The sequence below is a fragment of the Rhinolophus sinicus genome, linkage group LG16 (assembly GCF_036562045.2).
Source record: "Rhinolophus sinicus isolate RSC01 linkage group LG16, ASM3656204v1, whole genome shotgun sequence".
Classification (NCBI taxonomy): Eukaryota; Metazoa; Chordata; class Mammalia; order Chiroptera; family Rhinolophidae; genus Rhinolophus; species Rhinolophus sinicus.
The window spans coordinates 38,200,197-38,225,559 of NC_133765.1; the positions used below are offsets into that span (position 1 = coordinate 38,200,197).

Sequence of the window (25,363 nt, forward strand, 5' to 3'; positions counted from 1 at the left end):
GTCGCCTCCCGCCCCCATGCCCCGTCGAGGACGTGCAGGGTCCGGGAAGCAGCGCTGACCCCAGAGCAGGGTGGCACGGCAGAGGCCTCCCGGCCAAGGGCAGAGGCTGTCCCCACCCAGCCCTCACGACGAGCTGTGTGGTCCTGGCCAGCGTTTTGGGCCCTTGGAGGGCAGGCAGGGTCCTCAGACGGGACAGTCCCCAACGACCCGGCATCAGAGGAGCCCTGAGCTCAGCTGGTTGCCCAGGTGGTGTGTGCACGGTCAGCACCACCAGCCCCGTGGTCTGGGTTCATTCCCACCTGCGTTAGGAAGACGCAGCTGGCACATGAGAGACTCGATGCCGTGTGTATGTAACACGTCTCACTTACGTAACCTTCTCAAAGTGACACAATCATCGTGATGAAGAACAGATCACTGGCTGTCAGGATTCTGGGTGCAGGAGGGTGTGCTGATGAAGGGGTGCCCAGAGGGAGTGTCTCTGGGGTGACGAGCCACCTGTTACGTGAATCTATACGTGCAAGCAGATCCCACAGGGAAAACGAGTGAGTGTGAGAACCGGGAGAGCCAAACGAGGGCTGCAGGTGGGCCAGGGGCACGGTGCCAACGCCAGCATCCTGGTTTGGACAGCGCCCTGGGGAGTCGGATGAGACGCGTCCTTGGGGGCTGAGGAAGGACACCGTGGAGAAAGCTGCTATTTGGAAGCTTCTTGTGAGTCTAAAATTGCTTCAAAATGGAAAGTTTGCAAAAAGGAACCGTTTTAAAGAAAACCTGAGAAAATAATGTTGGTGGCATGCAGATGTGGTGAGAATCACGAAGGCAGGGCATGAACAGCTGGTGTGTGGGGACATCATGCCAGATGAAGGGGTCTTCCTGAGCCTGAACTGGGGCTGGGGTCCGATGCACATCTACGACAGAGGCGCACGGGACGGGGCCCATGACGTGACCTATGGGGAGATACGGGCAGACGGTGCTCCCGGCCAGCCCTGTGGGACCTCAGCCATAACCAGGGAGCCAGAGGTCATGCAGGGTGGCAGGATGGCAGGACCTATTATGAGCCACCACGAACATCATCTCCTGGGCACCTACTGCTGGCAGGGCCCAGGGCCCAAGCTCCCTGAGCTCTCTCTTGGGCACTCCTTCCAGGGGCATCTCTGTTCAGGGGTCCCCTTCACTGATGGCACCTGTGACACACTCCCCTGGCAGCTGGCTCAGGATATGTCCGTACAAATGACTGTTGGTTCTGAGGTTGCTGACATGAGACCATCGCTGTAAACTGGACATGCACAGGGGCTGGTGGGGAGTGCCAACGAGAGAAGGGGGCAGGGCAAACCCAGAGGAACTGGGGGGCACGGTGAACCCGGCGTCCGGACCCACCGTGAGCCAAACGTGCCGTCTTCCAAGAGAAGCACTGACTCTTCACTTCAGTGTACAATCTCTCTGTATTTCATCGCTGGTGAGTGTTTCAAAGGCTATTACACAGTGTGGCCGACAAGGCCTGTGGAGACATGGACACGGCCAGTGGCCGCCCTGCTGATTCTGCTCTAGGTGGACACGTGGGTGGGATCCGGGCACCAGGCCTCGTGGCCCTGGCAGTGGCCTCCAGCGGTGCCCACAAGTCCTGGCATACGGGATGGCGCCCAGAGCGCCTGGGCTCAGGGCACTGGGAGCGACAATTTACGATCTTTCTAGCTGAAGAGCGCGTGTCCCAAGGAGTGGACTCAGCTGGGGGGCAGTCAGGTGCCGTAACCGAGGACCCTACCCCAGGATGGGCAGTGCAGACGTCCGGACAGCTTCGCACCCCAGCAGCCGCCCCACAGACATCTGCCGCCTGCATCTCCGTTGGTGCCCCAGCTGGCTCATCAGTAGGGCCGGTATCAGGAAACAACTGAAAAAGTTACCAGCTTTTCCCTCGGCGTGATGAGCGGGAGAAACAAGCATTCACTGGAGAAACTGCAGGAATTCACGACGCAGCGACTGTCTCAGACATCTCAGCGCTGCCCCAGCTGCTCTTGGACGGCAGCACAGCTGGGTCCCTGAAAGGCCCTGTGTCCTGACACTGACTCCACAGGTGCCTGGTGCCCGAGGCCACCACAGCCAGGCCCTGCAAGCTGACATTCTCTGGTGGTGGGCACTCCCCACAGCGCAGACACACAGGTTGTTCTCTGCCGTGTGTCCACCGCTGTTGGCTGCACACCTGTCCACACGTGTGGGGCAATTCCATTACTACCTTGTCATAGGGGAGTGGCCAAGTCTCTCCCACCTCAAATTTCTACCATAAACAATCCGAGTCGGCCGTCACACCTACTTGTTTGCAACTGTCTCCCGTCAGGTGCGTCTCCTCCACGTATCAGAGGCGGCGGCTTCAAGGCAGTTTCCAAATGCTTTTCACACTCGTTTCAGGGTGGAAATGATCAGAGCACCAAGGAGCTGGGTGGGGGCTGGGGACCCAGAGCCCCACAGGCCCTGGCACAGGTGAGCGCCCCCTCGGGGAGCTCCTGGGACTCCTGTGCGTTTCCTCTCCAGGGGCGTCTGGGGCACAGCCTCCTGGCCTGGCTGACACTGGTGCAGGCTGCACGGTGATGCCCAGCCCGGCAGCTGGGGTGTCTAATGGCCCCTGAGTCACTAGCAGAAGGAAGTGGCACTGAGTGGTGCACAAAGTGCAGCAGCCCATGGTTTGGACGTCAGTATCCCGGGCCTCCCGGCTGGTGGCCAGGCAGGCAGGCGGAACCAGGCCCATGTGAGCTGGCCCAGCCCCTTCAGGTCTCCAGCCGTTGCCCCACTTGTCCCCAAGTGACCGCTCTGGGGGACGACGGTGCAGTCAGGCAAGTGAGCTACAACTTGGACAAACAGCAGAGACCTGCCAATTTGGACGCGGGTCTTTATAAAAACAGAAGCAAATGTATCCAGACATGTGCCGGGCAGCACACCCAGGTTCCTCAGACTTCCGGCTTCACAAAGGGCGGCCGGCAGGTGAGTGTCATGTGCTGAGACCAGTGTCCCAGCCAGGACAGCGTGAGGGAAGGAACACAGAATAATCACAGCAGAACAGCAAACCCAGGCTCACCCTGCATGGCAGCAAGCTGCCTTTACGTGCAAACCAGGGCTGTGCTGCTACCTATCATTTGCTGAGCACCTACTACGCGCTGAGCCCTGCCGGGGCCTCCTGTGCATTGTCACCGATGGTTAGAGGCTCCGAGGGGCTAAGCTGGCATGAGCTTGTTGTACCATGAGAGACACGAGGCCAAGACAGACTGAAGGCCAAGGTCACACACCCCGTGGGGGGCAGGGCAGACCCAGGTCTCTGACTCCAGGCTTGAGCTGAGCCCCCCTCACTCACTCAGGGGCCTGAAGGCAACTCGCATCAGCTCAGTGAGCCTCGGTCCCCTCGTCTGTGCAATGGGTGCAATGTGCCTTCCAGACGCCGGGCGTGGGAGCGTCTCCGTCAGCGGAAGCTGAGACCTCCCGCCCTCTGTGGGCAGAATGCCCACAGGGACATTGCCGAAGGACAGGCCCTGTCCCTCAGTCACCCCCTGCTGTCACACGTGGTTGACGGGGTTTCTGTTTTCAGCAAAGTGGGACAGTACCTTTGAGTCCATCAGAACTCCCTGCTTTTTATCTTCAGAGAGAGACGCAGAGGCTCCCTCAACATTTTTCAGGGTGATCCCCAATGAAGGAGCACGTTTCACTGCCTGGGTCACACTCGTCCCTGCTCCAGCTATGCCCGCAATTATAACACTGTCCACAGAAAAGCCGCACCAGCTCATCGGAACAGGCTCCGAGTTAGGACTGTTGCAGGACATGCAATCTGGACACTGAAATGCACCCACGTAGTGACCAAGGGGAGAATGTGGGAAGTGGGATTTTCAGCTAATGAATGTCTTGCGTTCTGCGATCTGTACGGCTTCAGCACTATTAAAACACAAGCGTCTTAAACGTTTGCTTTGGTTCATATGATTAATGTGCTCATTAAGCATCCAACTGAACCCCCGTGAATTAGACGCTGATGGGTCTGAGTCGTGAGCGCGTCCCCGTCTCGGTACAGACGTGTGTTTGTCATACGGGTGTTGTGTGCACAGACACGATGGGACCTCAGGACCCCTGGGCTGCCCGCTGGCTGTCTGCTGCCCTCCGGGGCAACTGAGACAGACAAGGGTGTCAGTGGGTAGAAAGAAGCAGTCAGTTTGTCCTGGGACAGCTGAACTCCCCAACATGGGAGCACGCACGTTTCCTCGTCCCCAGCCACCCCCTCCGGTCCCAGGGGGACTCGTGGGTTCGGGAAGCTAAGGCTACTCACAGGGGTGGGGGCAGAGACCCTGTGCCCACCACAGTCCCTGGAGGACAACACCTAAGAGACACAGGATTCAAACCATGAAGGACAATACTCGTCTGTTCACTGCCCAGACTCCCAACGTGGCTGACAGTGTCACACTTGCGCGTCCCAGAACTCAGCGTGGCAGACAGTGCCATGGGGCCACCCCAGGGAGCCTGTCCTTTCCTGCTTCTCCCCCACTGAAGGCGGGCTGTGTCGCCAGCTCTGGCCAACGGCCCGTAAGCAGAGGTGACACGTGCTGCTTCTGTAGCCCAGGCACAGAAGAGCAGATACGGGCCCCCCACGACACCTCTCTTGTACACAGACACAGATTCACAGGTGCAACGTTCAGGCGCCAGGTCTGAACTCTGATGACCGGCCCCCTTCTGGGCTCTCAGGAGGGCTGTCAATCACGGGACTGGCCAGGGCTCCCAGCTTCTCCCCATGATCAGCCGAGTTCATGGGGCTCTTCCCCCAGCCTGAAAGTTACAGCCGCAGCAGAAAATGGGAGACAGGTCCGCTGGGCCCGCTCAACACTTCAGAGATCAGAGGCTAGTGTCCCAAGGTCAGTGAAAGCCTGTCCCCTCGAGGGTCTCCCCAAGAAGCTACTCAGCCCCCCCTCCACCCCAGGGTTGGAAGAAGAGGGGGTTGAGCAGGCCCAGGGAGCGAAGCTGCTCCATTTACAGGGCACACGGAAAAGCACCCCCGGGCACACGGGAAAGCACCCCCGGGCACACGGGAAAGCACCACCAGGCACACGGAAAAGCACCCCCGGGCACACGGAAAAGCACCCCCGGGCACACGGAAAAGCACCCCCGGGCACACGGAAAAGCACCCCCGGGCACACGGAAAAGCACCACCAGGCACACGGAAAAGCACCACCAGGCACACGGGAAAGCACCACCAGGCACACGGAAAAGCACCCCCGGGCACACGGAAAAGCACCACCAGGCACACGGAAAAGCACCCCCGGGCACACGGAAAAGCACCCCCGGGCACGCGGGAAAGCACCCCCGGGCACGCGGGAAAGCACCACCAGGCACACGGAAAAGCACCACCAGGCACACGGAAAAGCACCCCCGGGCACACGGAAAAGCACCACCAGGCACACGGAAAAGCACCACCAGGCACACGGAAAAGCACCACCAGGCACACGGGAAAGCACCACCAGGCACACGGGAAAGCACCACCAGGCACACGGAAAAGCACCACCAGGCACACGGGAAAGCACCACCAGGCACACGGGAAAGCACCCCCGGGCACACGGGAAAGCACCCCCGGGCACACGGAAAAGCACCCCCGGGCACACGGGAAAGCACCACCAGGCACACGGGAAAGCACCACCAGGCACACGGAAAAGCACCCCCGGGCACACGGAAAAGCACCACCAGGCACACGGGAAAGCACCCCCGGGCACACGGGCAGAGCACTGCCTTCAAGTACCTGCATGCTGTCCAAGGTGCTCTGGGCGAAGCCACAGACACAGCGGCAGAAAGACGTGTGAATAAAAGAGGACACTGGTCTCAGACACCGCACGGCCGGCCCCTTTTCACACCAGAGCTGCGGCCGTTACCACATGTCACAGGCATGCACTGCCACCAGCCAGGGTGACAGGACCTCAGCAGGACCGTCAGCAGCAGCTCAGAAGGCGAATTAAAACAACACAGACCATCACATCAATGGGCTCCCAGCGAATGGCAAAAAGAAGCTGCATTTGCCCCCAGGAGATGATGCAAATTAAAGCACAGCAGGCACCCTGGGCGAGGGGACCAGTCGTTTTTTCAGGCATGTGTGGCCAATTGGAGGTCTGCCGCCATCTTCCCAGGTTATGTTTCCCAACTGCTATTTATCACACTCACCCCACAGATATTCATTAGCTAATGGACGGTTTCAAAAAATCAATTTGAATATACATGGAACCTCTTCCTGTGGGAGGAATCGATTTTAAAAGGCCATGTTAAGAGACACATACATTCTGTCTTAAGTGGTAGCTAGCTCCCTGGGGACAGGAAGAGATCCCCCATCTGGGGACAGGAAGACATCCCATCCCCCGTCCCCCCTTGTCAGGAGATGGCAGGCCCAGGAAAAACCCTGTTGCCCTTTCTTGATGAGACAAACCAGGGGAGGAGGGCCAGCCAGGCTCCTGCAGCCACGTCTGTGGCTGTGCCTGTAACTATGGTTAGTAAGGGCTCACAAAGGCATGACCTCTGTTTTCAGGGGGCAGAGGCATTCCCATGCGAGGCCCATCCTCCTTGTTTGCAATGAGAGAGGCGCAGCAGAGGCCAGAAGGCTCGACTGAAACCCACGGCCCTGACGCTGGCTGTGTGGCCAAGGGAAAACGGCTTGGCCTCTCTGTGCCTCATTTCCTGGCGTGTAGAATGGGAACCATACCAGCGCCTGCTGCAGGCAGATGGGCTGATGACATAGGAGGAGGGTGAACAGCACTAGTGGCCAGTCTCCCACAGGCACTCAGGAACATTCGCTGTTGTTTCATTTGGCCTAAGGCCGCCACCCCCGCCCTCAGCTGTCCCACAGGTTTCCCGCAGGCCTCGTGGGCTTACCTCTAGCAGCTGCACGGCACCTTCATGTTCTTTCTTAGCTTCAACCTGAGCCTTTTTGATGATAAAAAGAGAAAAGTGAACATTTAAAGGGGAAAATGGGATTAATGTCTAAATTATCAGGAGTGGACCATCGACTTTTATGACACTAAAAAGGCCCAAATTCTAAGAGTCTAAGTCAGTTCTCATTTTCTGCCCTTTGGGCAAGTTGCAGTGGATTTCGGTTGGGTTTGGCTCTGTAGAAATGGGGGCATGCACCCTGACCTGCAGAGCACGGGCAGGCTGCCAGGATGTGGCGTGGGGTCAGCGGGGAGGCCCTGATTCTTTTCCTGAGACCTGGTCACACACGCAAGGTGGCTGAACCCAGAAGAGCCGGATAACCCTTCCTGAAGCCTCAGGAAGCAGCCCCATTTCCCCAAATGTCCTTAACTGCTCAGGAAACAACACAATCACATGGACTTGACCCCCAAATAGCTGATGCCGGGGGTCCTGAGTCGCTCACTGGCTCTCAGTAGCTCAGCCGACAGCAGGGGCCACCCTCTTCAAATTACTCAAAGCAAAACGTCTCCGGATGGCTGCTGCCTGGGCCAAATGGAGAATTCCCACATCGCTGACATGTAGCATTATTACTCTCGGCCCAGCAGACCCCGAGGTTCCAGCACTGGGACCGCATCGAAGGCCTGCTGTGTTTGCCCACCGGTGTCCTCTTCTCCTGGGAGGAGGCCTGAATTTGCTGGGATCCAGCCCTCCCTGCACTGAGAACTCTAGGACTCGATCACGACTGGGTGGACAGCCTAAGGAGACCAAAGGGACTGCCTGGGAATTCTAGGATAGAGGAAGGTGCCTTGCCTAGTGGGTGTCAGCCTGAGTGGATGAGAGTTTGGAGCAGCTGCAGCTATCTTGCCACCATGAGGGGCAGGGCTGGAGCAGCTGGGGGCCTCGGCGTGGAAGCCAAAAATGAAGCCAGTGCAGAGCAGAGCAGAGGTGGGAGAGTAACTAAGGTGTGACGGTCCTTGAGGGGCACCAGATGGGGCTGTGCCTGAAGCCAGACGGCTTGGGTCCTGGATCTGAAGCCAGTTTGCAGTCACGTGTCAAACTGAAATTGTTTGCTGAATGAAAGCAAGGACTGCCGAGGGTTTTCTGTCAGGTGGAAGCAAGAATCCTAGCAAACACAGTCACCAACTGTTTAAGAACATTTAAGGTTGGGAACACCGCAGTTCAACGTGAGTCTGAGGTTGTGTCCAAGGCTGGGGAAGAAAGCCCGCAGCAGGTCACCACGCTGACGCGTCTGTCACACTGCTCCCGTGGCCTCACAGACATTCCCAGTGGAGTGGAGCAGAGACACCAGTTTCTAAAGAGGGCTATGCCCTGACTCGATGGGGCCGCTGCCCCTTAGATACTGAGCACCCACAGGAAGCCCCTGTCAGGCTGAGGTTCAGTCAGAGTTCTGTTCTGCAGCCCTACCACGTGACCCAGCAGCCCCGTTCTGGGTCTCTACCCGAAGCGTTAGCAGACACTTACTCGTAAAGGCACATGCAGCCCTACGTTCACTGCAGCATTAGTCACAGTGGCCAAGACGTGGAGACAAGTGTCTTTAGATGGACGATGGGATAAAGAAGACGTGGTACATCCAACGGGACAGGACTCAGCCATAGAAAGGGTGAAATACTGCCCTTTGGGGCAACATGGCTGGACCATGCGAGTACCGTGCTCAGTGAAATAAGTCAGAGGGAAAAGGACAAGAATCCTATGACTTCACTCATATGAGGGACATAAAACAGAAGGCAACAAATGAATAAACAAACAGAACAGACTCCCAGACACAGAACGGTGGTCACCAGAGGGGAAAGGGGCGGGGGAGGGTGACGAGGGTAAAAGGGGTCAAATATACGGTGACGGAGGCGACTAGAATCTGGGTGGTGAGCACACAGTGCAGTCACAGCTGCTGATGTGTTACAGAAATGTGAACTTGAAGCTGACATAACTATTAACCAATGTCACCCCAATAAATTTAATGTTTAAAAAAGAATCATGAGTTCTGGAGGTGCCTGGAGAACAGCCCGTGAGCGCCATCCTAACAGCATCCATTTCTCAGTCGCAAACTTCCGTGGGTGGGAAAGCTTGGCTTCCCCAGCGCAGAAAAGTGGAAAGTGGCCCAAGACTGTCACACTCACTCATCTGCATCCCATTCTCACATGAGGATGTGAGAATGAGGGTTTTAAGAGCTGGGACGTGAAGCGAGCACAACCAATTAATTACACCATTCTGGAATTCAGCACAATCTTCAACCGCTGAAAACTGTTCCTTTCAAACCAAAAACAGGAACGACAATACATGACAAAACAGGGGGAAATGGCAAACCACCAAAGAACACATTCGGGTTTTATAAATACCATCACCACTGAGCCAGCTGAGTCAAAGAGAGTTTTAAAATGGCAGGATGGAAAAAACACGACGAAAAGCTTCACAGTGGCTGTTAAAACTCAGCCAAGTTGGCAGTGACGACTTAGCTTCCGGCTTCCAGCAATAGTCAGGAGTGCGTGTTCGTAGCTCCTTGCAAGCTGGGCCATTTGGGCGACCAGAATAGATGGTTAAAATTAACAGTGAAAACTGGCAGCAGTGAATTGTTTCAAAATCTCAGCAGCAGCTTCAGCGAGGCTCGTTTCGGGGCCCCTGCCCGCTCCCCGCTCACTCGTGGGGAAGATGCGGGCTTCATCCAGACACGCTTTCCCTCCGCACAGTGACACGAGAGGGACGTGACCCTCAGGCAAGCTCAGGAGAGGCCAGCATCCAGGGAAGCAGACGGCCATGGGTGGGGAGCCCACGCACACAGTGCTTGGGGGGGCAGACGTGCACAGGAGCGACGGTGGGTGTCCTGTCACCCCCGCCTGACAGGCGGGTACAAAGCAGCCACCCCAGCGCCGCCGGGAGCTTGGGCTGGGATGGCAGAGGCTGGTGGGGCGCAGAGGGCGCCATTCCTGGGAGCTGTAGCTAAGCTCCTGGGCCCCGATCATGACACTTAGAATGAACATCCAGTGTGGCTGTAGCGTTGTCATTACTCACTGCTGCGTCACGAGGCCCTGAAGTACTGCTGACCTGTGCTGCTCACCAAGTGTTTGCTGAATGAATGAAAGTGAGGACCAAGCACTTGGCTCCCTGATCACCATGAAGCAAGCACGTGGCCCCCGGGAAGCCAGGTGGCGTGGCCCGGCAGGTGGGACTGGGCTCTGCTTGGGGGCCTCTTATTTACTTATTTAGCTACGCGTGCACGGAGCTCAGGGCTGGCCGACGGCCTTACTGCACCTTGATTTCCCCGAGACCTGCCTGTGGCATCTGACCATGCATTCATTTGCTCACAACTGTCTTCACTGGCACGTTCCTGCACGCCTTCTCCCACCACTGAATGGGGCCGAGGGCACTGAGCCTGCAGGGATGGAGACGCTGGGCCCGGGCTGGGTGCCGGGTCCCTGACACTCATGCAGGGCGCCCGGGTGGGGGTGAAGCTGACTCCCCAAGGGGACCAGTCTGTAAGTGCTGCCTTGTTCCGGGGCAGTGACAGCCCAGGGCAGGAAAAGTCCATCTTCATGTGCCGTCCCACTCCCCATAGGCTGGCAGCAGCGTCCACCCTGCCCTGCGATGTTCATGGAAAAGAAAACGCCCCACCCACCGCTTTTCTCATCCAATGAAAACACTGGGATGCTCAACGGCCTAGAAGTAGGACAGCATCTCTCCTTCATTTACAACCTGGAGTCTTTCCTTCCTCGTCTGAAAATTTCGCCAACAATCAGACTCCACTGAGCAGATTTGAAAGAAGCTGTGTGTTTTGGGTCTTGCAAAACTCTCCAGATCTGAATATTCAGTTTGGGTTTTTGTTGTGTAGAAACAAAGCAGTTGAACCTGACGGATCCCTGAGGGAATAGCTTGCTTGCAGTCATGGCTGTCAATGATTTTTTAAACTTTTCTTTCAAGTTCCAGAACAGAACAATGTCCATTTCACAGGTGTCCATCTCAGTGCGTCTGTGACTGGCCTTCAGTCGACGCAGAATGAAGTCAGCTGTGTGGCCAGGCTGCCCTTCCCGACAGGTCTACACCAAACTGGGAGCCTGTCACCCTTGCTTTCTCTCTCGCTTGCGTGCCCGCCCCTCGGCCCTCCGGCCCACCCAGGAGCAAACCTGATTCACGCTTCCTCCTGACTCCTACTGAAACGTGTCCGCCTCCTTCCATCTGTCACCAGCCCAGTCAAGGTACCAGGCTTCCTGGTCGTGGTGCCAACCAGCCTCCCTGCTCTTCTACAAACCAACACCCATCACGGTTTTAAAGGATGTGACTCAGACCTGTATCCCCTGCTTGACCCTCTAACGGTCCCGTTTCCCTTGGAACAAAGTCAAGCCCCTTCCTAAAGCCAACCCAGCGTCCGGGGTCAGGACGCACCCGCCCGCTCTGCATGGCCTGCGTCCTGGCCACGGCCTCCTTCCTAGGCACTCGAGCCGCTTCCTGCGTGCACATGAGCGGGCAGGGCCATCTCTCTACATTTAACCCGCAGCCCGTCTGAACGCGTGGCCCCTTCCATCTACCACTCTCTTCTGTTTGCTGCCTTTAGAGCATTTTCTTTCGTCACCTCCCTGCTCACACTCACTCTGTGGGGGCAGGAGCCCTGTCCTACCCGCCCTGTGTTCCCAGTTTCCAGAACGACGGCTGAGCAGCGACAGCCAACATTTACTGAATGAGTGAAGGAAGGAAGGAATGATGCAGTCAGCCAGTGTGGCACAATGGCCTTCCCCGCTGGGCATCAAATGGAGACAGGAATTCTGGAAAGAATTCACTCTGGCTTCACTCAAGGTCCCACCTTTCTCTCCTAACACTTGTTTTAAAACTCAGAGCTCTGAGAAATTACAAAATTGACACGTGTATTTCGTCAGTTTCGCTTCCTCTGCTCCCCACTGATGAAGCATCTGTGTGTCCAAAAGAGAGACAGTGACGAAAGCAGAGGAAAAAGGAGCAAAGGAGACTGGACGGTGTGCAGACGAGAACGTGGGAGCTAAAGAGTGGAGTGGCTCCCGTGAGCTTCCCCGGCGCCACAGGCTCTGCGGAGAAAAGCCGCCTGTTGCCTTGCTGGACAGACGCTGTCTCCGCAGTCTGGTCACCTGTCAGGCACACAGCCTGGGGACACGGCTGCCAGGGCTGCCGGGAATGGGCGCAGGAGACCGTGGCCACGTCCCCGTCACCGGAAGGTCCCGAGCCGGGCGGGAGGAGGGCAGAGCAACAACGCTGTCTGCAGCGCCCTGGCTGATAGCATCTAATGAAATACTGCCTCTCCGTGCGCCAGCCACCGTGTTATGACAGGTAATAAGGCTGGGACAGGCCCTATCAGCACTGGCGTAATGAAATCTCCCCTGATACGAGATCTCCATCAATGATTAGAGAAACGGCATCTGAAGCCCCCACCTGATGCACTGGCTCTGCTAATAAACGCTGGCGACCACAGCCCCCGCCAGGCCTGTCGCCAGCAGGGTTGGCAGAGACATCCTACACCCTTCATTCTGAGACCAGAGGCCTGGAGAGGCTGCTGGGTGGAGGAGTCGCCGGCCCCCCACTCCCCAGCAGCTAGGCACCCCCAGGGCGTCTGCTTCCATCCCTCTGTCCTGCGCCTGCCCCACCGTGACGGGCTCTGGCTGCAAGGGCCGCTGCCCTCAGGGCGGGGGTGGGCACCAGGCTTCTGAAAGAAAGTGAGACGAGACTGACACACAAGGACCCCAAATCCCCCGGCTCCAAAAAAGAGAACCTCATACACATCTGAGACACAGGAGGACCACGGCTTCTAAAGATGGGGCCGGGGGGGAGCTACATGTCAGCCCCCATCCCATCAGCGCAGGTGCTCTGGGGACACGTCCCCACCTGCTCAGTCCCTCTGCCTCCTCCACTCCCCCTCCCTCTGGTTTCTCTCCTGCCCTCTTCCTCTCCTCTTACTTTTTTCTTTCTTCTTTTTGTTTTCTCCCCCCGTTAATGAGATGCTATAAATATTACCCTGAAACTTGATTTGCTCCCTTAATAACACATCACGCAATTTGCCGAGGTAACAGATATAAACCAAAATTATTCCTTTTACTGACGTCAGACTGGTCTGCAGTGTAGATGGACCACGGCTGACACAACCGTGCCCTCGGATGGCACCGAATTTAATCCATCTCCCGTCTCCCAACCACACAACAGTGCTACAAAAAAGTCAAAATCCTTTTGAACTGTGTGTCTTGCAGGCATATTTCCAGGGTGGAAAGTTGCAGGATCCGACTGTATGCGTGTTTTTAATTTCAGCTGCCACTGTCAGGCTGCTTGCCCCAAAGCTGAAGCAGTTCACACCCACCAACAGTCCCCAGGAGACTGCCTTTCCCCTGCAGTCTCGCCAGCAGTGAATGTTACGCATCCATTGGCTTTTGTAGCATGAACATGAACCCAAGTCAGCTTGGGAGAAACCAGAGAGCACAGGGAAACAGAGCCCCCGAGCCTTTGCAGGCCAGGGAGGAGGGACACACTCTGGGGCCTGTGACCAGGCTGGGGGCGCAGCCAGCCCGCACCCACAGCCGAGGGCCCGCCTCCTCCCTCTGCCCGCGTACCCAGGCGGTGCAGCCCCTTACCTTCTGCAGAAGGTCGATCTCCTGCTGTTTTGCGTTGAGAACAGCCAGCGCTTGCTCATGCTCCAATTCCAGCTGCTGCCGCCGCTCAGCAGCCTCTCGCATGTGCTGTGGGGGACAGGGTGAGGTCAGGCGGCCGTGCAGGGAGCGCTGTCTGTGTGCCGTGCTCTGCAAGCCCCCCGCTCCGCTTCCCCGGGCTCTTCCTGAGGGCGGTGGGGCAAACGGGGGAAGCCCTGGCAGCAACAAGGCTCCCACCTCCTGCTCGTGTTATATTCTAAATGCAATGAGCATTTGAGCAGAACTAGAGGTTCCCGTGCAAGGGGGAGCTGCTCTTTTTCCTCATTTTAAAAAATTCTGTCTCTCTTCTCTCCATCTTGTCCTCGGTCCCATGCAAACAACAGCCACGGTTTATTGACCTTTCCCTATGTAGTGGGTTGTTCCAAACTTTTGAGTGCTATTTAATTCATATCATCCTCATAATAATCGTAGGATGTAGGTACTCTAACAAGCCCCATTCTACAGAGGAGGAAACTGAGGCACAGAGGCGGTTTCCTTGCTCGTCACACAGCTGGTAAGTGGCCGTGCAAATTCAAATCTGAGGCTCTCGATGGAGCAGCTGAATGTAGGCTTGGCGCTGTGTGCTCGTGTCACGCTGGTGGACCAGAGCGCTCAGCAACTGCCATCGCTCTCCCTCCACACAGACCCCTGAGGGCCTGTCAGCCAGGTCCATCTGCTGGGCAGCTGGGGGTGTCCCCTGGCTGTGCTCTCCTCATGACAGCTGTCTGTCTTCCGTGGCAGGGTAGAGTTCAACCCTGAGTTTAATTAACACATAACCAATGTTAATTATTAATTGACACCTGCTTCATACAAATGTTTTGAATATCACATGAGTTAGAATAGTGCCTGGCATCTATTGAGTGCTGTCTTACCCGTTACTCTGAATATAAGAAAACCCCTCCCCGTTGACCTTGTGCAGTGTCATGTAATACAGTGTCATGCAATACAGTGTCCCATAATAATACAGTGTCACATAATAGTTTCACATTTTACAGTATCACGTAATAGTGTCACATAACAGTGTCACGTAAGTATCATGTAAGGGTGTCACGTAATACAGTGCCACGTGTCACATAATAGTGTCATGTAATACAGTGTTGTGTAATCGTTTCACATAATAGTGTCCGTAACAGTGTCATGTAATACAGTGTCACACAATAGTGTCACATCATACAGTGTCACGTAATTCAGTGTCACGTAAGTTTCACGTAATACAGTGTCACATAATTGAGCGTCATGTAATAGTGTCATGTAACAGTGTCACGTAATTCAGTGCCACGTGACGTGGGACCATGGAGCACCATGCCCTGTAATCCAGTCTCATGTAATGCTGCTCTACTACTAAACCCAGGGCATAGAACGTATGCGGTGACCAGGGACTCTGCCAGCCTGACAGTGAGTGACTAGGACGATGGCACTGGTAAGATGAAGGCAGCACAGAAGAACGGGAGCTACCACTTGGAAGCACATGCCACGTGCCAGGCACTCCTTGTGTCATGCTGAGCTGATGCGTGCTCACTGTTCCTAGCAGACAGGAGCTGAGCGACTGGCTTCCGGCCACACAGTGCCATGCAGGAGAGCCTGGACGCCATCCCAGCGTGGCACACGAGCGAGCCAGTGCACGCCTACCCACTGAGCCCGCCTGGCTGCGGCCGCTCAGCCACTGCATTTCACCGTGAAACACGACCAGGGAGCGGCGGGCAGCCCTCCTGGTCTGGGCGAACAGTTGCACACTGTCTGGGTGCTTTGTGGCAGCCCGTTCTCGTGCCTCTGCTCGCTGTGGAAGGGGCAGAGCCAATGCAGCCCCGCGATCCTTATTGGCTCCGGAAGGAAGTCAGCAGTGGCAGGAGGAGACCCTCTTCCTTCCAGGAGCCCATTAGAAACACCGAGTGAACACACAGCCACTCCAGGCTTGCAGCTGCCGGCTGTGGGGTCCCTGAGGACACACAGGGACACAACGTCTGTGAGCTTGTTCCTTAGAGATGAAAGGACAGGTCAGCTCATGGAGCAGAGGGACGGAGACAAATGGAAACGGCGTTTACATCTCTCAGCTTAATGAGCCGAGTCCACAGGAAGTAGTTGTCAGCAAAGCATAAATGTGTGAAAATATATGCCCTCAAGGGAGAGTGTCCAGGGCTAATGCCGAGGGGACAGACTCACTGGGGACTCAGCCCTCAGCTGCCCCACCGTGGCTTCCGCCCCCCACAGGGGCTCACAGGGAGTCTGCACTGCCCATCACGTCCCACTCCCACTACGCGGCCATTTTCAGTGACTCCCTTCCACTGGCAGCCAAAACCCTCCTGCCAAGATGACCACGCAGGCCCCTCTGTCCACGTCAAGGGCCAGTCTCTCAAAGGCACGTGACACAAGGGTCCCTGCTCCGTGACCTCTCCCCGCTCCTGCCCAGCCTGCCCCTGGGAGGCCATGGCTCTCACAGCCTCCACGAGCCACCGTGATTCTGGCGCTCCCTGGGCGCACGAGGGGCCACGGTTCTGAGAAGAAAGGCCTGCCTGGTGCCCCAACACCACCTGGCCCCACCTTCTAATATGCGACTCCACTTCCTTATATAAACATCCTCCCCGGTCGGTCCCGGGACACAGGCCACGCTCCACGGGGACACTTCACATCTGAACAATACTAAGGATTACACAGCACAGCAAACACACCCGCTAAAGGGCTCTGCCTGGGGCCGTATTTATACTTCAAACAGTACTATTTATAGCGGGATGTTGACATTAACTCGAGCGCTTAAGTAGCCCATAAATGTCACGATGCTGCTTCCCGGGAAAGCTCAGGTGCGACACAGAGCAAACTGAATCATGTCAACCTCACATCACGGGGGCGGATGTGTCTCCCACTTGGGCCTTGACTGCTGGGCAGAGAAACCCAACACGTGGGCTGAGCCGGCTCCCCTCCAGGCTCCCGTCCTGCCCTCAAAGAAAGACAGTTGTCTGTTCCGTCTGACAGACAGAGTCACTGAGCAAGAAGACACACGGGACAGGCGGGCTGCTCACCCCAAGGGCCGTTTCCTTTTCACAGGAGCTGTAAGATGCTGAGACCCAGAGGGCTCTGAACACCAGCAAAGGGAAACTCATGTAGTAAAAAAACCACTTCCAGCTTTTCTGCAGGATGCTCGAGTGGAGAAGCTGGAAGGAAAACGGTTCGCTGCGTTTGATCACCAGGTCAGACCCTGCGCCAAGACTGCAGGACTGTGGGGCTGGGCGGAGCGGGGCTCGGTGCCGGGCGTCCTCATCCCACAGTCGCCAGCCGGGGCCCCGTACATGCTGGAAAGCACGTCCCCTCCAGCAGTCTGTCTCCTTGGAGACTCAGTCTTTGCCAGAAAGACAAGACACTTGATTTGTGGCTGCATGTTTGCAGAACCTCTGCAAGCCCCAGAAGCCATCCTTCCAGACAAGCACCCGGGACCACAGGCTTTCCACTGCTCGTGGCTCATTCTCCACGATGGCAGGTTGTGTCTGCAGGGACAGGCCACACAGCAATCACGCAGCCTCTCACTCACTTGTTCATGTCTCAGTCACGCCTCACGCAGGCGGTGATTGCTCACGCCCTCACTTGTTAGCTCACCCACGCAGTGAAGCCATCACTGCTCCTCGGGCTCTCGCAGATATGACATCTTTGAAGGGGAAAAATAATACGCGAGTAAACAACTGAAACAAGCAGGGTAGGTTTTCTTTGAAGAAAGTAGAAGAAGCGATATGATAGCAACTGGCAGGCAGGTGGCTGCTTCTGATAAAACGGTCAGGAAAGGAAGTGACGTGACACCGAGCCCTAACTGACCAGGAGCCAGAAATACAGACCGAGGGAGACCGCATGCCACGTGGAGGAAACTGCACGTGCAAAGGCCCTGGGGTGGAAACAAGTGCAGTGTGTTCTGGAGACACAGGGAAAGCCCATGCAGCTGGGCCCGGGGTGCCAGGGGGCGTGGCAGGGGTCAGGGCGAAAGGACGGGGTGGAGGGGGGGTGGAGTGCAGCGTCCTGTAGTGAGGACATCAGAGTCAATCTCTGCGATCAAAGGCCGCTGGTGGGTGTAGGCAGCATAGGGCCATGACTCTGGGGAATTGCCTTCTTCAGAGAGAAGGAGGTGGGCGGACGTGAATTGGTGGTTAGTTTCCGAGTTTTACCAAATAAAGTAGAATCTAAGAAGAAAAAAAAAATATATATATATATCCCTGAAGAAATATTCTTCAAGGACACCTTGAATATCCTTTATTCTTCTAGGTATCCCTGGTGCCTGGACTTCTGTTTCATGAAGGTGACAGAGGCCGCTGAGTGCCGACTGGGCCCTAGGGGACAGCCTTACGTAGGGCCCCCCATGACTCTTTTGAAGTGTCACTGTATCACTTCTTCCTGCTTCATCCTAATATTTCTTCAAAGCACCAGCACTGCCTGATGTTACATCTTTCTCCTCGCTGACTCTCTCCCAGGGGGATGACCTGCTCTGCTGTGCTACCTGCTGTATCCCTGGTGCCTAGCACGGGGCCTGGCTCACAGCCGGGGCTCAGCCAGCACTTGTGAGTGAGGGAGTGAGTGAGTGAGTGAGTGAAGGAACGTCAGGCGATACGCGTCCCGTGAGCCTCCTACCTGTGTGCCCCACAACGTGCCTCACGCGCCCGTTTGCCTTGGTAAGGACGCTGGCTCCCACCGGACAAGGTGGGCATGCGCCAGGAGCCCCTCAGCCATCTCACTGTGTTCAGACCCCAGGGCTCTTCATCGCTTGGAATTTTAAATTCCAACAGCTCAGGAATAGTCCTCTTTGTGTCCTTCAACTCCCACCGAAAAGAACTCCCCTAGGGTTGCTCGTGTGTGTCGTGCAATCTGGCTTTAGCAGTTCCCCCCAAGGATGGTCCCCGAAGGAAGACAGCTGGGGAAAACGGTCCCTCCATGGCTAAGAAGCTGTTCCTGAAGGTAACCTCCACGGGAGGAATCTGCAGCCTCGGACGTAACTTTCTAAGTGAAAACCAGGTTCAGTGTGTCTGCTTTGTTCTCCTGGGGAACTTGGTCTCCCGCCGCGGGAGTGACAGTTATGTAACAGCTCACATTTCCTTTTATATCCAGGCTGCCAGGAAGCACGGGCCAGATTAGAAGCTTAGAGTAACTGTGTCTAAACTCCCAGCTGGCACCTGAGTGCTCATTTCTCCATATCTAACTTTCCTATTTCCATTCACATTATTTGAGCATGTTATTACATGTAACGATTTTGGCAATTTGACCATGTCCCTGGAAAGAAATAGAAACGTATGCATACATGATGAATTCATCAATTATTTGTTTTCAAAGTACAAAAATCAGGAGGGAGTCAGATCAGGTTAAACGTTATTGGTTTGCTTCACGGGGGCGGGTTCTCATCAGCTTCAGTACGATTCTCGCTGGGTCGTCTTAGAAAACAGGCCCCATTTCAGTCTTGTCTGCTTCACTAAATGCTTCCATATTCTGAAGGAAAAAAATATGTTCCATTTGCAGTTCAGTAAACCCAGTGCTGGTGCAGTTCTGTGACCTCGTCACAGGCCCCGCCCTAACCAGGCCAGCCTCTGCTTCCCCCAGACGGAGGTTGGGGTCGGAGCGGGGCCACCGCCCAGGTGTGTTGAGACAGGAGCCCTGCACCACCTCCACCACCTGGCATGTTCCTGGACGGCCCTCGAGCCTGGTGCACTTCTTGGTTCTCAGCAAACTGGGCTGATTGAAACTGGTTTGGGTTCCAATTCCGATCAAACTGACCACGAGAGACTGCACGTCACACTCAGTGCAGACCAGGCAACTTCTGCGATGCAAGTCCGTGGTTTTACTCAAGTTTACGGAAAGGATGGGGTTTTCTAATCAAGCAGCCGCATCTCAGCCAGCCCAGCACTCACCTGCTCCCTTCTCATCACCACTGGCTCAGGGGGGAAAAAAAGGCTAATTTTGAAATGGCCCTTTTGTTACTGTGACAGAACTACCAGAAGGAGAGCATGAAAATCACTGTGCTTTCCAGTCGGGCAACGCTTACAAAACACACGACCACCACGCTGAGGGCGCTTCTTTGACACAACAAAGTTTAGCAGGTTCCATCCAAGAGCATGGGGACTCCCCACCTCACTGCCGTAGGGGGCTCATCACCCCACTGTCCCTTCCTGCTCTTGGAACCCTGTGTGGACACCGGCAGCTCTCACAGGCTTTTGCAGATTTGCAAGACATTTGCGTTCCTTCCAGTGTAGCACAGTGACCCTGTGGAAAGGCCAAATCTTGTCACATCTCCACTTCTTCCCCGTCTCCCTTTCCATAGAGCAAATCTCCCTTGAGGCGCAGCTCCAGGGCTCCCCGCCAGCCCCCTGTGCCAGGCAGTGAGCTCCGGGCAGACCAGGCAGTGCAGCCCCCAGGGCCAGCTGAGGGCTCAGGCTGATGCTGGGTCCGCGCACTGGGGCCTGCGGAGCACAGGGGAGGCAGCTGAGCTCTGACTGCTAGTTGAACAACACAGCGCTGGCTGCCAGGTGACAAACAGGACAAACGCGTGTGGTGCCAGCTGGAGACCAAGGGACGGTAACTGCCAGCACCCTGGCCCCGTAACACTGTCACTTGTCCCCATGGGGCCCTGGCTGCCAGCTCCACCTGTCCCTGCTGCCCTCCTGCTGACAGACACGCCCACTCAGCGAAGGTCCTGCCACCAGGACCACCCGTTCTATGGGCACGAGGGCTGTGCCCACCCAGATCACAGCTCTCCCCTCCCAGACCACAGTGCAGCTACCAGGCCCTGGAAGCCCCTATCCCAAAGTCTCCAAGCTCACCCAGGTCCGGCAGAGGCATCCTCCCCTGTCTGTCCCCCTCAGGGCACCTGACACCCGTGGCGTGTCCCCCCCAGACGGCAGGGCAGCTGAGGCGAGGACTGTTTGCAGGGCACGATGGGCCGGACCTGGACGTGAGCCTGTGCGTCTCCAGATGCAACGCCCCGAGGGCCAACAGGAGGGCGGCAGGGCCCTCAGTGCCGGTCAGAACACAGGGCCCTTCACCCAGTCCGGCAGCGGGGAGACTGGCCTGGTCACCCCTCGAGGCAGGAACACAGACACATGGAGGGGAGACCACACGGCACACGTGGTTCCCACGCGGGGCCAGCATGAGAACAGGGCATCTTTGTTTTTCACTTGAGACACCATTCCCATACCACAAAACTCACTCTCTTCCAGTGCACAGTTCAGTGCTGTGGGCGTCCTCACAGGCTGTGTAACCATCACACGTTCATCACGCCCCAAAGAAGCCCCGTCCCTGCAGCAGCCCCCATTTCCCGCTCACCCAGTCCCCCCCCCCACTGAAGTGCTTCCCCTCAGAGCCCCCACAGTGTCCCCACTTATCACGGACAGAGCCATAGTCACTTGTGATGAAGGAGGGCCCGTGGGCAGCAGGGCTCCTTGCTCTATGCCTGCACACAACGACCCAGTGGTGTAGGTACAGACGGTGGCACTGCAGGTGGTACTACTTTACTGCGTCATGTTTTAAAACGCTTCCCCACTCTGACAACCCAAAACATTAAAAAAAAGAAAAAAAAGAAAAAGGGTCAGCCTAGTGGCTCAGGTGGTTGGAGCGTCGGGCTCCTAACGCCATGGTTGCCGGTTCGATTCCCAGATGGGCCAGTGAGCTGCGCCCTCTACAGCTAAGGTTGTGAACAACGGCTCTCCCTGGAGCTGGGCTGCTGTGGCCTCAGCCAGGGGGTGGGGAGCACAAGGCTCATCACACCAGCACGGGCCAGGGAGCTGTGTCCTACACGACTAGACTGAGACACAACGGCTTGAACTGGAGTTGGGGGGCGGGGGAGGCAGAAGAAAGGGGGGAAGTCAGAGAATCCATTCCGCTTAACTCAGTGAGACCAGCAGCGAATGAACCCCCATTAAATACCGAAGGCCACCCCGGCCCATCAGAACTGCATGAGCAGCACCCCATCCTGCTCCCTGAGAGTGGTTTTCTGACTCAGCTCGTCTCTTCGTAACAAAGCGCATCGGACATGTGAGGAACAGAGTCCTGCGGTTTGGAAAACGCCTCTGGCCTCCGACCTCCAAAGCGCGGCCTCGCTGCCCAGCGCCTGGCTCAGCTGTGCTTAACATCCTAAGAAGTGCAAATGCGTAACTGGCTTTTCGGAGCGCTTTCAGAAACAGTCGGATTTTGTTCTTTACCGCTTTTTAGACCATAACGAGGGTAGAAACAGCCCCAAGAGTCCTGAGTCTGGATGGAGGCTTGGAAAAGAGTTGCGCCCTCGTCCTGCTCCTGCACCCGCAGCCCCCCCCTCGCGGACCCCGGGGAGTGGGACGGCTGCCCCCACCTTTAGGACCTCTTCCAGGCTCTCCAGCTTGGCTTGCAGCTGGTGTCTGTCCTTCACGGCCGAGTCGCGCTCTCTGGTCACGGTGGTGATGGCGTGGCTGAGCCGAGCACACTCTGCTTTCACCTGCAAGTGGGAAGGATGAGAGGACTGTTCACAACACGCGGGAGCGCAGCGCGGGCACGTGTCCCCAGCCAGCACCGAGCACGTCCTCTTTAATTTCTGTTTGGAGAATCCTCCCCTCCCTCATCCCTAGTCATGGATTTGATGGTGGATCCACCCGGGCTGGGGTGAGTACATGTGACCAAGGGCTGGCCAATCAGCACACGGCCTCCCTCTTCATCCCACCCACAGCCACAGGGATTGGCTCAGGACTGGGGGTGTGACCCAGCCTGGCCTGCAGTGTAATCCCATCCCCTGGTAGAGACTGGCTGGGGCGGGGCATGTGACTTAATCGCATCCACAAAGGGTGAGGTGTTGCACTTGTGTAGGAGCCTGGGCAGACTCTCTCTTTTGCCCATTGGACGTGGAAAGCTGAGGACAAAAGGCGGGAGGTGCAGCGCCACTTGCCACCATGAGGGAATGACCTGTCTGAAAACAGCCGAGAGACGCAGAGGGAGAAGCAGGAGCCTGAGGACATCATTTGAGCACCCAGATCAAGCTGTGCCTGAAGCTGACCTTTGCCATCCATTTAGTGGGGCCAGCAGATTCCCTTTGATGGCTTGCGCTAATTCTAATTCTTTTGCCTAAAAATTTCACCTGTCTTAAAACTGGATAAAAGTAGTGAGAAGGCTCCATATGGACTAGCATGATGGCTGCTCCAGTCACCTCGGAAAGCACGTCCATTCCCAGACTGCAGGCCCTAGGACCATGGTTAGAACTTGCCCCTCTCAGTCTCTCCTGTGGCATCTTTGGGACAGAGAAGGGCCGGCCATGGAGAGTTACCGGGGTCTGTTCCCCATTCCTTTCCACTGTGCAGCACAACCACAGACTTCTCATTTCTTCGCCTCCTCGCCAAGTTACATGAATTATGCTTCCATAACAGATGGTCCCAAAGTCATGTTTTTCAGCTACAGAAGTCCTTTCTGTGTGAGACACTTTATGTCCAGAGTGTTAGTTGAACCTGACAATTTCTGTGGCACCAAAAGGAGGGAAGGCACCCACCTGGCCTTCTAAGTAGGACAGGGTCACGCGGATGCTGCTGGTAAGGTCACAGAGGTCTCATCTGCAGAAATACCTTAATGCCACGTGCTCCAGCGTGATGTGAACCTGGGCACAAATCAAATGCTCCCGGTGAAAATGACATGACCTATCTGAACGAAACTATACTCACACTTGAACTTCCCCACCAAGGGGAGCAGTTTGCTGGAAGCTATCACTTCTCACGTTCTATCTAGTCAAGAAACGGCAGCTTGGGAGCAGAGTTTGAAAGCCCCACACACCGGTCACAAAGCGGCCAGCAGCAGCTTTCTGAGATGGAAGTCAGATCTTGCTGCTCCCTGACTGAAACCTCCTGTGGCGTCCATGGAAATGAGAATACACTGACCTCCTGGCTTAGCCTGCAAGGTTCTGCAGCATCTGGCCCCACAAACTGTCTGATGTGGCCTGCTACTGTCACTAGTCACCATGCTTGGGCCACCATGGTCTTCTTCTTGTCCCTTAAACAAGCCAAGCTCATTGCCACCCCAGGGCCTTTGCATGCACTGTTCCCAGTGCCAGCACATGCCCACCCACCTCCACACCTGATCTTGTGAATTTGGCTCCAGCTGGTGCCTCTGCCCTGAGCATCGGACGTCTGGTCACATGAGAACAATGACGCCGCTGGTGTTTACACCACTGAGCTCAGGTCCCTGCTCTACGCAGCTCATAAACCCAGAGGAAGGCGTCCTCTCTGATCTGGTAGCAGCTGATCTGATGGGAAACAGGACTGATGCCTCCAGGTAAAACTCTCAATACCCGTCACATGGGCTGAAGTGGGGCTGGCATCTCGGGCCTTCGCTCCACTGCCCCACTGGCCTGGCCAGCCCCGATGGTGCCAGGAGCCTAGGTGGGGAGACCCACTGGCTTACAAGTCCCCTGGCCCCTGCTGCCTGCTGTGGGAGCTCCACACTGGTCAGTTTCATGAACAGAGAACGCTCCCAGAGAGCAACCCACGTCCCTGTCACAGAGGCACATGCACTAGAAAATTCTCCTGGGAACGAGACAGATCATTGTGCTATAAAGGAGAAAAGGTCTCAGAATAGCAGAAGGACGTGCGGGACTGTCACTAAGACAGATAAACGGCCCCCTCCAGAAAGGAAAAATGAGAAGGTCTCATATGTCCCAGTGAAGAACCAGGAAGCTCCCCCTTTGTCGTGATGTGGTGGAACGTTAAGAATGGTTCAGTCTTACAGGATTTTGGTTGGTGGCCAAGGAGAACTAGACAACGATTCTCAGGTGTGGCCCCTGGTGACGGCCCCGCCTTCCAGCCAACGCTACTTAGCCCCACAAATCCCACATGTGCACATGTGTCACACCCACAGTTTTCTCATTATTAAGATAGAAAAGAGGGATGACAGCTGTTCAGTGAGTTGCGTGACTGCTGTTCGTAGCGGTTGTTTGTCACTGGACGCCGAGTTCTGGCCAGCAAGTGAGAGCTCGTAGGTCACAGGCTCACAGGGCACAGGTTTCACGAGTGACAAGGACCAGGCTCCGGAACTCTGGGTGCCACCAGGTACTGCATGCTGCCCGAGATTTTGTCACTGCACAGACACAGCCGTGCATTAACAAGCGGGGACACCAGCCACTCGACTCATTTCTGTGTCAAAATACAGGTTTTGGCAGCAGCAACAGTGGCGCCAGGTGGGAAAGCAGCTTCTAACATTTGGCAACAGTTAGCTCAGTGAGAAAGTCCTCAAACTCTGACCTGTTAGAGGAGCCCCATTTCGGGGGGTTGAATGGGACCCTTTGAACCCAGAAGAGTAAGAAATTCGAATTATTTTTCTGAAATCCGTAAAAAGTTGGGTGTGTGGGCTAGACGCGCACTGGGCACCCTGTGCACGTGTCCTGCGTCCCAGCACCTGTTTCCTTCCGCAGGGCTGCTGGCCACCCGGGTCCCACCCAGTACCAGACAGCCCCATCTCTGACTTCGCAGCTAGGAGGCAGTGGCTTCTGGGCAGGCTCTGCGACGGAGCCCGGCAACACCTCCCCTGCACCCGTAATTAACAGTGCTGATCATTAATTCTGCGAAGCTAGCATCAGGGAATTCCCAGCCGTCTCCTGGGAACCGCAAGGGTCCCCTGTGCTTCCGCAGGTCCCATGGACAGGCCCCAGGAAGCTGGGGCTGTGCTGAATTTAATCGAATGCTCTCATTGGCGGCACTCACAAGCCCTCCTGCCCCTTCTATGGCCCCTGGTTACCTTGGGACACAGGGAGCCCAGCCCCAGAGGTGGTCCTTCTGTGTTTCCCGCAGTGACTCTACCACAGAGTGACAAAGACAGCAGAGGAGCAGGACAGAGCTGCGTGGCCCCGC

General features: G+C 56.2%; 1 protein-coding gene across 21 annotated transcripts in view; it reads right to left on the reverse strand.

Annotated features, from left to right (window-relative positions):
• Positions 1-25,363, reverse strand: part of RIMBP2 (RIMS binding protein 2) — a 124,403-nt gene that overhangs the window by 35,230 nt on the left and 63,810 nt on the right. For 12 of the 21 annotated variants that reach the window (XM_074321025.1, XM_074321028.1, XM_074321023.1 and 9 more), the window contains 4 exons: positions 21,856-21,978; positions 13,500-13,604; positions 6,871-6,921; positions 5,753-5,773 (listed from right to left, as the gene is read on the reverse strand). In XM_074321025.1, coding sequence (XP_074177126.1) covers positions 5,753-5,773; positions 6,871-6,921; positions 13,500-13,601 — 174 coding nt within the window. In that variant the 5' untranslated portion in view covers positions 13,602-13,604; positions 21,856-21,978. Of the gene's footprint in view, positions 1-5,752; positions 5,774-6,870; positions 6,922-13,499; positions 13,605-21,855; positions 21,979-23,016; positions 23,122-25,363 lie in introns of all 21 variants that reach the window. The other 9 variants (XM_074321032.1, XM_074321033.1, XM_019748791.2 and 6 more) reach the window with 2 other exon arrangements.